Source organism: Podarcis raffonei, chromosome 13 (genome assembly GCF_027172205.1).
Source record: "Podarcis raffonei isolate rPodRaf1 chromosome 13, rPodRaf1.pri, whole genome shotgun sequence".
Classification (NCBI taxonomy): domain Eukaryota; kingdom Metazoa; phylum Chordata; class Lepidosauria; order Squamata; family Lacertidae; genus Podarcis; species Podarcis raffonei.
This window is the reverse complement of record NC_070614.1, coordinates 14,559,625-14,573,354: the sequence shown is the minus strand read 5'-3', so window position 1 is coordinate 14,573,354 and position 13,730 is coordinate 14,559,625. Positions and strand designations below refer to the sequence as shown.

The window sequence follows — 13,730 nt, the reverse complement described above, 5'->3', positions numbered from 1 at the left end:
TTGTGTTGTTATTTTTAACCTCCGTGATCTTGCCCCTGTGTTAATCTTCCACAATAAAATAGCAGCGGCAGCAGACCCTGTGGCCAATAACTCTCCTGCTACAATAATTATTATACACAAAGAGCATCTGCCTTTAACCACAGACAAATCCCACCATGAACCTCCAAAAGTGCGGATTGGTTCGCTTCCTCTCCCGGAGTCCCTTCATGTATCCAGTTGTAATTAAAAGCTAACACACTTCTCCACCCAGGCCATTAACCAGCTTTCAAGTTCAATTTTAATTACGGTGCAAACCGTGGAGAGTGAAGGCCTGTTTTCAAAGGCCGCGTCTCTGTATTTGGGTGCAGGGAGAGCGAGAAACGCACTTCTCTTGGCTCTCTGAGCCAGTTGTGCACACCAGCACAGGTGGCCGAAAAGCAGCTCCATCTGTGACTGTTAACACATTGTCCAGACTAGCAACGGCTAAGCGTTCAATGGCACGCCTGAAAAATAATTTGGGGGAATCTGAGTGCTCAGTACCAAAGCCCCACATTAGCCTCTGCTCCTCACTGTCTGACAGTTCCCTCCTTCCCCACAGTGGAGACTCCTCTGTTGCACAAAGTGGGGCATAGCACACACACCCCAGATTGTGAGGTCCCCAAAACTTCCAAAGGAACTTCCAATCTTTCTCCTGTCACCAGCAGTCCTTATTAATGTTAAGTTGTGGGTGAACATATCAGATGACACAGCGATTCTTCAGACAGCTCTTGTTTATTCACAGGCCAGAACAGAACTGAACTGAAGGGTTCAGCCAGCCTGCTTATATAGAGCTCCACTAGAACGCAACAGTAACCATTTTCTGTAACTATCCAATCACTGAATGTCACTTTCGATCCCTTATTTGCGTATGTGGGCCTGAACTATCTACAGTATCCCCCTGCTGGCCCAGGGTGAGAACTTCAGTACATAACAATTAATATATTTTCCACTGACAGAGGCATTCTAGATGCATCCATCCATCTTGTCTGCTTAGCCAACCAAACTACAGTGGAACCTCGGGTTGCGAACGTGATCCGTGTGGGAGGCACGTTTGCAACCCGCAGTGCTGTGTCTGCGCATGCGCGGGTCACGATTTGCCGCTTCTGCGCATGCGCAAAGTGTGATTTAGTGCCTCTGCGCATGTGCAAGCGCTGAAACCCAGAAGTAACCCGTTCCGGTACTTCTGGGTTTGGTGCGGTGCACAACCCGAAAACATGTAACCTGAAGCGTCTGTAACCCAAGGTACCGCTGTAATTGCCACCAGCAGTTCCCACCCCCTGGGTCCAGCTTCTCTCTCCCACCAAAATAGTTTCAGTAGGGTGGTGAATTATTTTGGTCACCCCCCTCCCGTTTTTTTCTCTGTTGGACGCCACTGAGAGGAGGGGAGGCAGACTTGAAGATTTATAATGAGGAAGGATGGGAGGTAGCCCTCCCTGTCAATCACAGACTCTCCAAGTGTCCCTATTTTCCAGGGACATTCCTGATTTAGAGAAGCTGTCCCGGTTTCTGAATTCATCCTGGAATGTCCCACTTTTCCTTAGGATGTCCCTATTTTCATTGCAGAAATGTTGGAGGATATGGAGTTATCCGACCCCCCGAGCCATCTAAAGGCAATCCTGTATAGGGAAGTGTTTTTTAAAAAATGTTTAATGTTTTATATACCGTATTTTTCGCCCTATAGGGCGCACCGGCCCATAGGGCGCACCTAGTTTTTTTGGGGGGGATAAAGAAAAAAAATTATTTTCCCCCCATGCGCGGTGCTGGGGCAGGGGAAGCCTGAGCTTCCCCCGACCCCAGCCCCCAGAACAGGCTGCTATCCGCAAGCCTTGGGAGCCCGGTGGGAACTCCCGCCAGTCTCCCCAGGCTTGCGGATATCTGCCCGAAGCCCGGGGCGTGCTGCTCAGCGCGCCCCAGGCTTCGGGGTGCAGGCTGCTATCCGCAAGCCTAGGGAGCCCAGCAGGAACTCCCGCGGGCTCCCAAGGCTTGTGGATAGCTTCCTGAAGCCTGGAGAGTGAGAGGGGTCGGTGCGCACTGACCCCTCTCACTCTCCAGGCTTCAGCGAAAGCCTGCATTCGCCCCATAGGATGCACACACATTTCCCCTTCATTTTTGGAGGGGAAAAAGTGTGTCCTATAGGGCAAAAAATACGGTATGTTGTAAGCTGCCCGGAATGTTTGCTGCAATCCTTGAGCTCTCCTTGCCTTTTCCTCCTAAGGCCCTGTTGCTCCTTCCTCTTCTTTGGGTCTCCCACGCCCCCATCTCACCTTCTTCAGTCCCCTCCTATTCCTGGAACATTAAAGCTAAAAAGCACACTCCAGACTCTTTCCATATTTCCCCAAGTTATAAGTGCATGCATATTATATTCGCAGTGTCTGTACGCTAAAGTGTTTTCTTGGGACAGCATTAACCTGAAGTATGCTTTTAATGTTGTTTTAAATTGCATATTGTGCTTTGGTTTTAATTTACTGTTTTACTTCGCTTTGGGAGACACCCGGGGAGCTGTTTTGAGAAGCGATAGAAATGCTTTTAATAAATGAACCCCACTTACCTGGGAGGAAGCGCCATTGCATTCAATAGGACTTCTTTCAGATCAGACACGGCAGCCAAAAGAATTGGCTTGTTCATGTTGCTGCCTTCCCGTGACATGGGCAGAAAGCAGTCCAGACTCAGAGGCAGAAGTGGAGGCTGGAGAGGAGGGAGGCCGAGAGGAGGCAGGCTGCTGAAGAAGCCAGGAGGTCTCCCCCTCCTGCTGCGAACAGCTCTCCCAGAACCAGAAGAGGTATGAAGAGTGTGGAGCAGAGACAGACAAGATGTTGGAGTCTTAGATTGCTTAGGGAGAAGGAGACTTAGGGAGTGGTGGGAAGGTGAGGGGACCTTCGGTCCTCCCAAGTGGCTCCTTGGATCTAGTGGGAAGAGTTGCTGCGCTCACTAGGCCTGAGCTGTTTTGTTTCTTTGAACAAAGAAGGAATTAGCCTTGTTTTGAACATATATATAGTCATGGGGGAGGAGCCAAGATGGCGCTGAGGCAAGTCACGCTCTCCGGCGCTCACTTTTATTCTTTTAAAACCTTATCTTAATTGCCCTCCGGATGCCAATTTCTAACAAACGGAAAACATTTTAAAGACTCTGAGCACTTTTATAATTCCTTTTATAATTCCTGTTGGCTCTGCGAGCTTGTCTTCAGCTTGTCCCAGCCTGCTCCCTCCCTCCTTATCAGCTGCCCGGTCAAGGTTACCAGAGAGGAGAGAACGCTGCTGCCTGAACTGAGAGCAGAGAGAGAAGAGGTCTAAAGACAGAACTGTGAACTGCTTACCCGACCAACGGTGCCTGGAGAAGGAGGGTAAGGAGAGACACGACTGTGAGCCCTGCCTTGAGACTGACCCATAGACACCCAGCTCTGCTGAACACAGAGAAAGATAAAGCTTGGAGATTCGGGGGTTAATTGAACTGACTGACCCCCGCCCAGCTGGGGGGCTGTGTGAACTAGCTGGGGACAGCATTCCTGCTTTGCAGTTGAAGAGGAAGTGCAGTAGCTGGAAAGACTCTTCATTTTAACAAACTGTTTTCTGAGGAGACCAGCATTTATACTCTCAGAGACTCCTGGTGAAGGCATCCTGAGTTTTTTTTACAGGAAGTTTTTAATCTACACAATAACTCTACAACAGTGTATCGGATAGGTCCCTCTGGAGGTTTGGAAAACCGGCTTCAGCAAGATATCGCTCTGTGCCCTGCCTTATGTGGTAGGCCTCTGAAAGACTGTTTAGAAGGAATCAGTGAACCAGCCCACAGAAAGTTTCCCTTCTGGGGCTCTTGGATATCCTTCGTTCAGTATAGGGCGGTGGGAGATGGCCTCTAAAGACTAAGCTAGGGCCCGAAATACAAGGTTATCATAGCTGTACATGCGCTATAGCCAAACTCCACTATTATCCTTTTCCAGCTGCACATAAATTGCCTAAATAAGGCAATTTTAATTTTAATGTAGTTTTTAGCCGTTTTATCACTGCTGTCCCTTTGGCAGCATTGTCTTATTATTATATTCTGACTAGGTTGCAGCATCTGTGAAACAGCGCTGGTCGCATGATTGAGGTGAAAACTACAGGCTTAGGACAATCGCCAAGATCTAAAAGCAGAGAACGCAAAATAGAGAAATATACTGAGGCTGTTGATGAGTACATCAGGAAGCTGCTGCACAGAGCAGGTGGGAACATAGACTGATACCCCCACTTGCCCCCCAATTTAAGGCAGTCGCACCTGGGGTAAACTGCCCTCTCTCTATATCAAGACAACTTTTACCATGGTTTTTACTAGAAGAACATATAAGGAGTTGGGTATACTGCCTGACTCGGCAATTAGCCCCCCGGGCCCTGGTAAAAGACAAAGCAAAATCACAAATTACTTTCCTAAGATGGAGGAGGGTAAGAGTCCACAAAAAGAGTTAATTCTTGATGAAGTAATACCCCCCTCTCTTACTGTTCTTGATTGGACGTCTCATTTTAAAGAGATACATCAAGATACTGGAAATATTAACTCCCCATGCAGCCTAGCGCAAGAACTAGCTTTAGCCGAGGAACTTCAGGAGGGAAATACCTCTATTACTAAGGAACAGCTGCCCACGGAAGAAATTACATCAACCCATCAAAACCAGATACCTATTCCAAAATACTCTCAAACGGAATTGAGTGACGGCCGCCCTTCGGATTATTCCTTAGCAATAAGTACTGATCTAGCCAACATAAAAAATTATCTAACAATAACGAATGGGCTACTGCTGACATTAGTAGAAAATTTCATACCTCAATTAAAAGAGATGAAATTAAATGATATGCCCCAAGAACATAAAACAGTTGAGCTAGTGGGGACGAACAAACCAGTAATAAATAAGAATTTGCAAAGACATAACTCAAGGGCAAAAGTGAAGAAAAGTAAAAATATCAAAACAACAAGGAAAGCCAAGTATACCTGCAGTAATCGAAGCATACATTGGCAGAAATTGTTTAAACTTCTTCCCTCGGCCCCAAATAAATCGACCACACGGGGCAGCAAAAAGAAGGGTAAAAAGAGAGAAACAAAGATAGTTACACAGCAACCGGCTAAGGAGGACTCGCCAAGGCTGACTCCAGTAGCAAGTGAGAAGGCAGAAGTAACAATTCAGTCCCTGGATAACCAACTATTTAACAAACCTGATGCTGCGGAAGTTGAGGCCTCTACCTATGAAGGCAATAAAACACTTAGCAAATCGAACAGCGGGGAGGAGGAAGTGTTCAGTAGAGATGATACCCCCCTTCAGACCTGGCAAGCCTCCAGTCAAGATTGGAATTTGATCCTAAATCCCCAAAAATTGGTACTCACGAACTTCCCGAAGCCTAAGGGCTTCCTTACAGGGAAACAGCGAATAATGAACTTTGTATCTAGCCTAAATGACATACTGCCAGGAATGGTTAATTCTAATGATATCATCTCGGTGGAATATCTACATTATGATGGTCACTCAGTGAGAGCACTGACCACTTTTAGGGATCAGAACCTGGCCAAGTTTATTTTTAGGTCAAGACCTGCCTTTTTAAAAGCACGGATAACAATACTTAGGTTCTTTGAAAATAAGGCTCCTTTGAGCCCCCTTTTGAGAACTAAGCAGGCAAATCTTAGAAAGGGGAAACAACTCTCAAAATTCTGGCCTGACAAACAGAATCCGCAATGCCTTGTGAGCAAAGGTGAGGATTTCTTTACTATAGAAGAAAATATCCTAATTGACCAATTCTGGATGTTCCCACCATTAATACAAACTGACATCTTGGGAAGACTAGACAAGCTAAGAGATAAGCTGGCCGAGAGAGCTTCTGGCAACGAGGTTATTAAGGGGGACCAAAAAAAGACCACAACACGTAACCTTCAGATCAAAGCGGAGATTAACTTTCCACCAAGAGAGAATGTGCCACCCTTCAAGGAGAGCACTACATCACCCCCTCGAAGGAGAAATATCCCTAAGGTGACCCCACCAGACGTATGGGACAAAATGAGATACCTAGATGAAACAGAATTGGGCCAAAATCAGGCCGCAACAGAATATCCACAGAAGGAATTTATGCATAATAAAGATCCGGTGTTCACAAACGTGAGCACTTTGCATCCACCTATTGAAATCATAGAGCGGCTGGATAGCCCGCCATACAAAGTCGATAGGCGACCGATACATAAAGCGATAAACCCTAAAAGTACATTAGCTAATAATTGACAAAGACTCGACTGTGACAAAGCCAATCTTAAATTTTTATCATGGAACATTGCTGGTTGGCTCAACAAGGCGACTGACCAATCATTTGTCAATTTTATTCAAGATCATGATATAGTCTTCCTGCAAGAGACATGGCTAACAGGGGATTTAGATGTAAATGGTTTTGCCTCATTTTCGCTCGCAGGTTCACCAAGCAACAAAGGGGGACGAGTTAAGGGTGGGCTAGGCATTCTAATATCCACAAGGCTGAGAGCATCTTTCGTCGAGCTGGAGCCTCTGAGCAGTGTGGCCATGGCATTATTAATGAAATGCAGATATTGCACACTTCTATTGATTAATATATATGCCCCTCCCCAAAGAGGCAAGCAGCTTATCAAAAATATCTGGCATAGACTAGAATCATATGTCGATGAGCTAATGAATCAAACTCCTGCAGCGGCAGTGCTGCTGGCTGGGGATTTAAATGCCAGAATTGGCCAATCAGACGAAGCGTTATATGCTCATTTCCATGACGTACCTCCCATTTCTGAAGAAGCCCTTTCTATTCCCCCAAGGCTCTCAAAAGACAAGGGCTGCAACTACGCAGGCCTATGCCTCCTACGTTTTTCCAACAATCTGGACCTGACTGTATTAAATGGTCGTGTCGACAGAGAACCCAGTGGGGAATTTACATTTATATCCAACATGGGAGCCTCCACTATCGATTACGTCCTGGTGTCATCTAACCTTTTGAGCAGAGCACGGGAATGTAAAGTGGTGGAGAGGGTTGACAGCGACCATCTACCGCTCTGTTTAATACTGGATGTAAGAAAAGATCTATTCTGCTCTGATAAACTTGTAGCTCCATGTTTCGAAAACATGGAGCTAAGATATTCACGTATTAAATGGTCCAGCAAATTGAGTGATGAAATATCGGAAAGACTTCACTCAGATACTTTTCTTGCTAAAAAGGAGAACCTCGTTAATTCCCCAACTCCTGAGGCTAGATTAGACATGTTCCGGGAACTGATTTCGTCTCTACAACCTTATCTGACCAACAAAAAAACGCCATGGCAATCTCTACACTCTAATAAATCCAAACCTTGGTTTGACCAAGAATGCATGGCTATGAAACGCCTCCTGCTGGACAAGTACAGGAACTATAGATCAGCGAACTTATCTTCGCTTCCATTAGACTGGTTTGAGTTAAAACGCAGTTATAAAGCTTTGATTAACAGGAAAAAGCTCCAGTCACAAAGGGAGGAATGGCAGTGCCTAGTGGAGGCCTCCCGAAGGAAAGATTCTGCCACGTTTTGGAAAACAATCGCAAAGGGCTGGAGAGACTCCCCGATCGAAGTCGAATACTCTATACCCGCTGGAGCATGGGAGGCCTATTTCCTCTCATTATATTCATCAAATCAACTGGTCCCAGTTCTGCTTCCTGCTTCAAGTGAATTTGGCAAGGAATGGCCCCCTGTAACCACAGAAGAAATTACTGGCCTTATTCAATCTCTTAAATCAGGGAAAGCCCCGGGTGCTGACAATATCCCACCAGAAATTCTTAAGGCAAATGTTGAATGGTGGGCCCCTGTGCTAGCCGCCTTGTTCACTAGTATAAATCAAACGGCTATTATCCCCGAGGACTGGGGTTTAGCCATCATCATTCCAATATTCAAGAAAGGAAGCAGAACTGAGCCAGCTAACTACAGACCAATCAGTCTATTAAGTATTATTAGTAAACTATACGCTGCTCATTTATGTGATAAATTAGTGGAGTGGATGGAAAGAGAGCATATTCTATCAGAAGCACAAGCAGGTTTTAGAGCAAAGCGTTCAACTATAGACCAGGCCCTTATCCTTCAACACCTGGCAGACAAATACTCTAGAAAAGGGGGGTCTTTATATGCAGCTTTTGTGGATTTTAAATCGGCTTTTGATCTAATACCAAGGGACAGACTCTGGGAAAAGCTTGGCGCTACAAACATAGATAAACGCTTATTACGCCTTATCCGTGGTCTATATGAAAACACCAGGGTGAGGGTAAGATGCGATCGGTCAGGCCATCTAACTAAAGAAATTCAAACGCACTATGGGGTTAAACAAGGATGTGTCCTCGCGCCAACGCTATTTAATTTTTATATCAACTCTCTAGCAGTAACTATGGCGAAAGAAAATGCCCACCCTCCCAATCTGGCAGGTATGCCCCTCCCAGTGCTTCTGTATGCGGACGACGCAGTCCTACTCTCCTTTTCCTGCGTTGGCTTGAGGAAGCTTTTGAGATCACTTGCTGACTATTGCCAAGCGGAACAACTATCAATAAATTACAGCAAATCTAAAATTATGGTGTTTTCAAAGAAAAGAAGGAAACACATATGGAGAATTAATGGTCAACCTATTGACCAGGTAGCAACTTTAAAATACCTGGGAATAACTTTTCAGGAAAGGGTCTCGTGGCACCAACAGATGAAAAACGCCATTGCCAATGCAGGAAGGGCCAATAAAGCCCTTACAAGATTTTTTCACGGGAAAGGGGGTAAATACGTTCCGGCGGCCTCCCAGGTTTTTGCTGCAAAAATACTCCCACAACTCACTTATGGATCCCAGGTTTGCAGTTTTAAAAATTTTGCGCCTATGGAGGCATTTCAAACAAAATTCTATCGGTGTTTATTGGGGATCCCCCCCTGTGTATCTAATATAGCTGTCCGCTTAGAAGTTGGACAACCACCCGTTAACGCGCGGTTGTGGATTCTAAAGATACACTACTGGTTAAAACTTATTTTTTCCCCGGCCGGTTTGGCTCCTTTAACACTCTTAGACACCTTTCATTCTACCTGGAAAGCTTCCCTGTTTGAAAAGATAAGAAGCTTGGGATTCTCCCCGCAGATCTTGATAGCGGCAGGATATGAGAGAGCCAGAAGTCAAGTGCTTCAACGCATTAGGGACATAGAGCTGCAATGTCATATGGGCAAAATGGAGAAACATGCCACAATTAGAGACTTTGGGAGAGGGTTCTCACCCGCAAATTATCTGGCTGATTTACAAATACCTAAGTACAGACACTCCTTTACCCTGGCCAGATTTAACGTTCTGCCCTCTGCCCTGCTGCTAGGCAGATATGAGGGCAAACCATATGAGTCACGTGTTTGCCCATGTGGCTCATCGGAAGTGGAAACAAATCTGCATGTATTGCTGCACTGTAGTTACTACGAGGATTTACGCCTGACCTTTATTGCCCCAGTTCTACAAAAGCTTAAAAATGAACCAGAACTCCAACGTATGAGAGCCTTGGTAGAAGATAAGGTTCCTGAAATTACGATCAATGTTGCCAAATTCTGTGTAGCCGCTATTAGGCGCAGGAAACAAGAGCTTTCCAATGCCAATATGCAGGCGAAGGCAAATACTTAATTTTATTTATGCTGTCTAATTTTAAATTGCTGTTATGGCCTAATCTGTATTGAAATTGTCCTTTGTTTTTTCCGGTGTTATGCTTTGCTGACTAGCTGTACGAGTTAATCTGGTCTGTGACCGTTTTTAATAAATTTGAATTTGAACAAAGAAGTCACAGACACCTTATGAGTTATTGCTGATCTGCCGATCTGCCCGGACACCCAGCAGAGGCTGCTCCATTATGGCAAACAAGGCACTGCCGCACCAACCTTAGCCTGCCTTCTTACTCACACTCAGTCGGCAGATGGCTCTGGCGCCCCCTCCTGTTTGTCTCCCAGTCTTCCATCCCACCAGTCCAGCAGGCACCAGCCACGACTACTGTTGGTACCTCAGAAGGCAACTGAGGATGTCAGCATCTGCGGCTAGGCCTGCCCTGGTCCTTTCTTCGCACAGAACCTGCCTCACTTTTATTTATTGGTCATGCTAACAAAGAGTGCTTGTTGCTATTATTATTATTATTATTATTATTATTACCCCACCCATCTGACTGGGTTGCCCCAGCCACTCTGGGTGGCTTCCAACATATATAAAAACATAATAAAACATTACACCTTAAAAAGATTTCCTATATAACATTTTGGAAACATCTGAAGGCAGCCCTGTATAGGGCTGCTTTTAAAGGTTTTATTTTGTTTTTATATATGCTGGAAGTCACCCAGGGTGGCCGGGGCAACCCAGTCAGATGGGCAGGGTAAAAGTTATTATTATTATTGTTATTGTTATTATTCAAGGCTGCCTTTAGATGTCTTCTAAAGGTTATATAGTTACTCATCTCCTTGTCATCTGACAAAAGGGCGTTCCGCAGGGCGGGTGCCACTACTGAGAAGGCCCTCTGCCTGGCTCCCTGTAGCTTCATGTCTCGCAGTGAGGGAACCGCCAAAAGGCCCCCTGGTGCTGGACCTCCAGAATACCCTCGGTGCTGAACATTGAGGGTGGAGATGCTCATTCATCTGTACAGGGCTGAAGCCATTTAGGGCTTTAAAGGTCAGCACCAACACTGAATTGCACTGGGAAGCAATGTAGGTCTTTCAGGACCAGTGTTATGTGGTCCCAGCAGCCACTCCCAGTCACCAGCATTCTGGATTAGTTGTAGTTTCCGAGGCACCATAATTCTAATTGCATATTATCCTTTATGGGAAGATCTCAGGGCAGTGTACAACATGAAAAGCACCAGGCCAGCTTGGAGAGAGAGGAGAGGTTTCAAGTAGCAACTCAGCAGCCACCAGGCTAGCAGTTTGCCATGAAGAAGTTGACTTCCCTTTTGCTCTCTGTCTCCTATTGCCGTAGGAATTATAGTGACGGGCTCTGCAGGAGGAAATTAAATAGGAGGCGCAGCACTCCTTCAACGCTTCCCTTCTCCACCTCCTTCTCTGTGCTTGGCTCTGCGCAGCTCTCATTCCCATCACTGTCACCAACGCTTTGACCTTTTCCCCCTGTCTCTGTTTTTTCTCCTTCTTCCCCATCTGTTCTCCCCCCCCCCTCTCTTCCCTACTTGCCCTCTCTCACCCCAGGTGCGGGCCAGCGCCATCGCGCAGGATGCGGATCAGAACTACGACTACGCCAGCAACAGTGTCATCCTTCACCTGGATGCCGGCGACGAGGTCTTCATCAAGCTGGACGGAGGCAAAGCCCACGGAGGGAACAACAACAAATATAGCACCTTCTCAGGCTTCATCATCTACTCGGACTGAGGGCTGCGAGCAGCAGCAGCCATACTAGTTCCCGGCCACCTGGATTTCTCTCTATGTGTCAGCTGCAAAGTCAGCTGCAAAACTCACATCCACCGACATCTTCGCACGCTGTCCGTCTCCCCGCCGCCAAGGTGCAGGGATGCGGTGGTTGGATCCTGTTGCCCTTTTCCCCGCCCCCCCCCGGGGGCATTGCGGAGGAACAACAGATGAGTCAAGCCAACCACCGTTCCCACCCCTAATTTTCCTTCCATGCATTTCCAGGAGCATCACAATTCGCGAAGCCTTCTAAGGTTGTCTCCGTAATTTTTTTGGAAAGAAAGCGAAGGGACTCGGATGGGGCTTGGGGAAGGGTCCGGAGAACTTATCATCTTGCCACTTTCCAGCACATTTTCCTCTCCGTAAGCATAGGGGTTGTCGAGACTCAAGATTAAAAAGCGGAGGTCAGGATTCGAACTCCAATCTTCAGATCTGCATGCCCACATTTCAAATTTGGATTCGAGTACGTACTACAATTGGGACAGATTTCTGTCTTGTGCGTGTCTGCACCTAGATGTTTAAAACACACGAACCATTTTTTTTAATATGGAAGAAATTTGAGACTGGGGGGGGACGACAAAATTAATGTTTAAATTTCAAACTGGGGAAAAGTCAACAATGACATCGCCCTAATTTCAAACTTGGTGTGAACTGGTGGGGACCTCCTTTAGGTGTATTCCAGATTGTTTCAGAAGCTGTTGAGCCATGTATACATGAATACAAAGTATAGCCAAACCATTGTTTACATGATCTCTTACAACGTGGATGATGGTAGAACAAATCAACAAGCTCACCCTGGGGCTAATTCCCCAAATTTCTATTTGCACCAAAATCAAATTGCAGCATGGGTCACAGTCTCCAGTCCTCCTGCCCTCCGCCATTTGCTCCCAGAAAAGACACATATCTGCACAGTCTCCTCTGTTGGATGCCTCATCCACTCACTGTCCAAACTGTCCAAAACAGTGCTGGCCAGAGGACTTCTTCTATGCCCTCATCCTAAGTAGCCAACCGCTGACCAAGCCACCTTCTGGTCGCACACAGCCCTCCCTGCTCCAGTGCAAATCATACTTATATTATTTATTCGATTTATATACCACCCTTTACCCAAAAATCACAGGCTGGTGTACTGCATTAAGAGCATAAATTATGCAGCATAATAATAAAAACATGATACACAGAATAATAATCAATTGTTAGCGTCCGTTTGTCTCGAGAGACAATGGAGTGCGCCTCCAGGGTTGAAGTCAAACTGATGTGTTAAGGTAAAGGTACCCCTGATCATTAGGTCCAGTCGCGGATGGCTTAGGTTGTGGCGCTCATCTTCCTCTATAGGCCGAGGGCGCCGGCGTTTGTCCACAGACAGCTTCCAGGTCATGGGGCCAGCATGACTAAGCCGCTTCTGGTGAACCAGAGCAGCGCACGGAAACGCCATTTACCTTCCCGCCGGAGTGGTACCTATTTATCTACTTGCACGACGTGCTTTTGAACTGCTAGGTTGGCAGGAGCTGGGACCGAGCAACAGGAGCTCACCCCGTTGCGGGGATTCGAACCGCCAACCTTCTGATTGGCAAGCCTTAGGCTCTGTGGTTTAGACCACAGCGCCACCCGCGTCCACTAAAGTGGCCTGGGAAGTGTGTATGGAGTTCCTGGGCCACCCAGACAACAAGACCCCCATTTTGGCCTGTCTGATGTGGTCCAAAGGAAAGCAGAGCAATATGTTGGGCACCAGCTTGGCTGCAGGAGTTGCTGGAAGGAGGCGTACAAGGCACCATTCAACCATCTTAGGGACTCCACTCAGGACTTGTGTAGGATTTACTCCTGAGCCTCTTTTTCTCCCAAAGATATCCCACAAGGCCGTGGAGGTTTAGGATCAAGAGTTTTCCTTCTCCTAGGTGAGCTACCTTCCCAGGCTGGCAAGCCCCATCTGCCCCTCGCTGCCCTCTACAACATGTGCAGAAACTGTCTTCTTGACCGCTGGACCCACGATTGGTCTCAACTGCTCAATCCGCCAGAACATGCAGGGAAGTCCCTAACTCACTGAGGGTTTGAGACTCATTGGCTGCCCTCACCTGGTTTAGCCAGCCAGTCAAAGTTGTACCTGGGGTGTGCCGGCTGTGTGTCAGCTTATAGAAGCCACAGGTGAGAGCTGAGTTCAGGGTGGGGTCCAAAGGTGGACAAGCCACCCCAGAAGGAGCACGACATGTTTTCTACCAGATACACTCCTCCTCCTCTAACACCCCCATACAGCATAAGAATACACAGCATAATAATAAAATAATCAGAATAACAGTGCCCCCCCAAATTAACATTCCCTACTCATGGCAATT

The 13,730-nt window shown here is 46.7% G+C and overlaps 1 protein-coding gene across 1 annotated transcript in view; it reads left to right on the top strand.

The window, feature by feature from the left end:
- Positions 1 to 12,138, top strand: part of C1QL1 (complement C1q like 1) — a 52,540-nt gene extending 40,402 nt beyond the window's left edge. Inside the window, exon 2 of the mRNA XM_053362734.1 lies at positions 11,188 to 12,138. Coding sequence (XP_053218709.1) covers positions 11,188 to 11,367 — 180 coding nt within the window. The 3' untranslated portion in view covers positions 11,368 to 12,138. The remainder of the gene's footprint in view (positions 1 to 11,187) is intronic.
- The last annotated feature ends 1,592 nt before the right edge of the window (positions 12,139 to 13,730 follow it).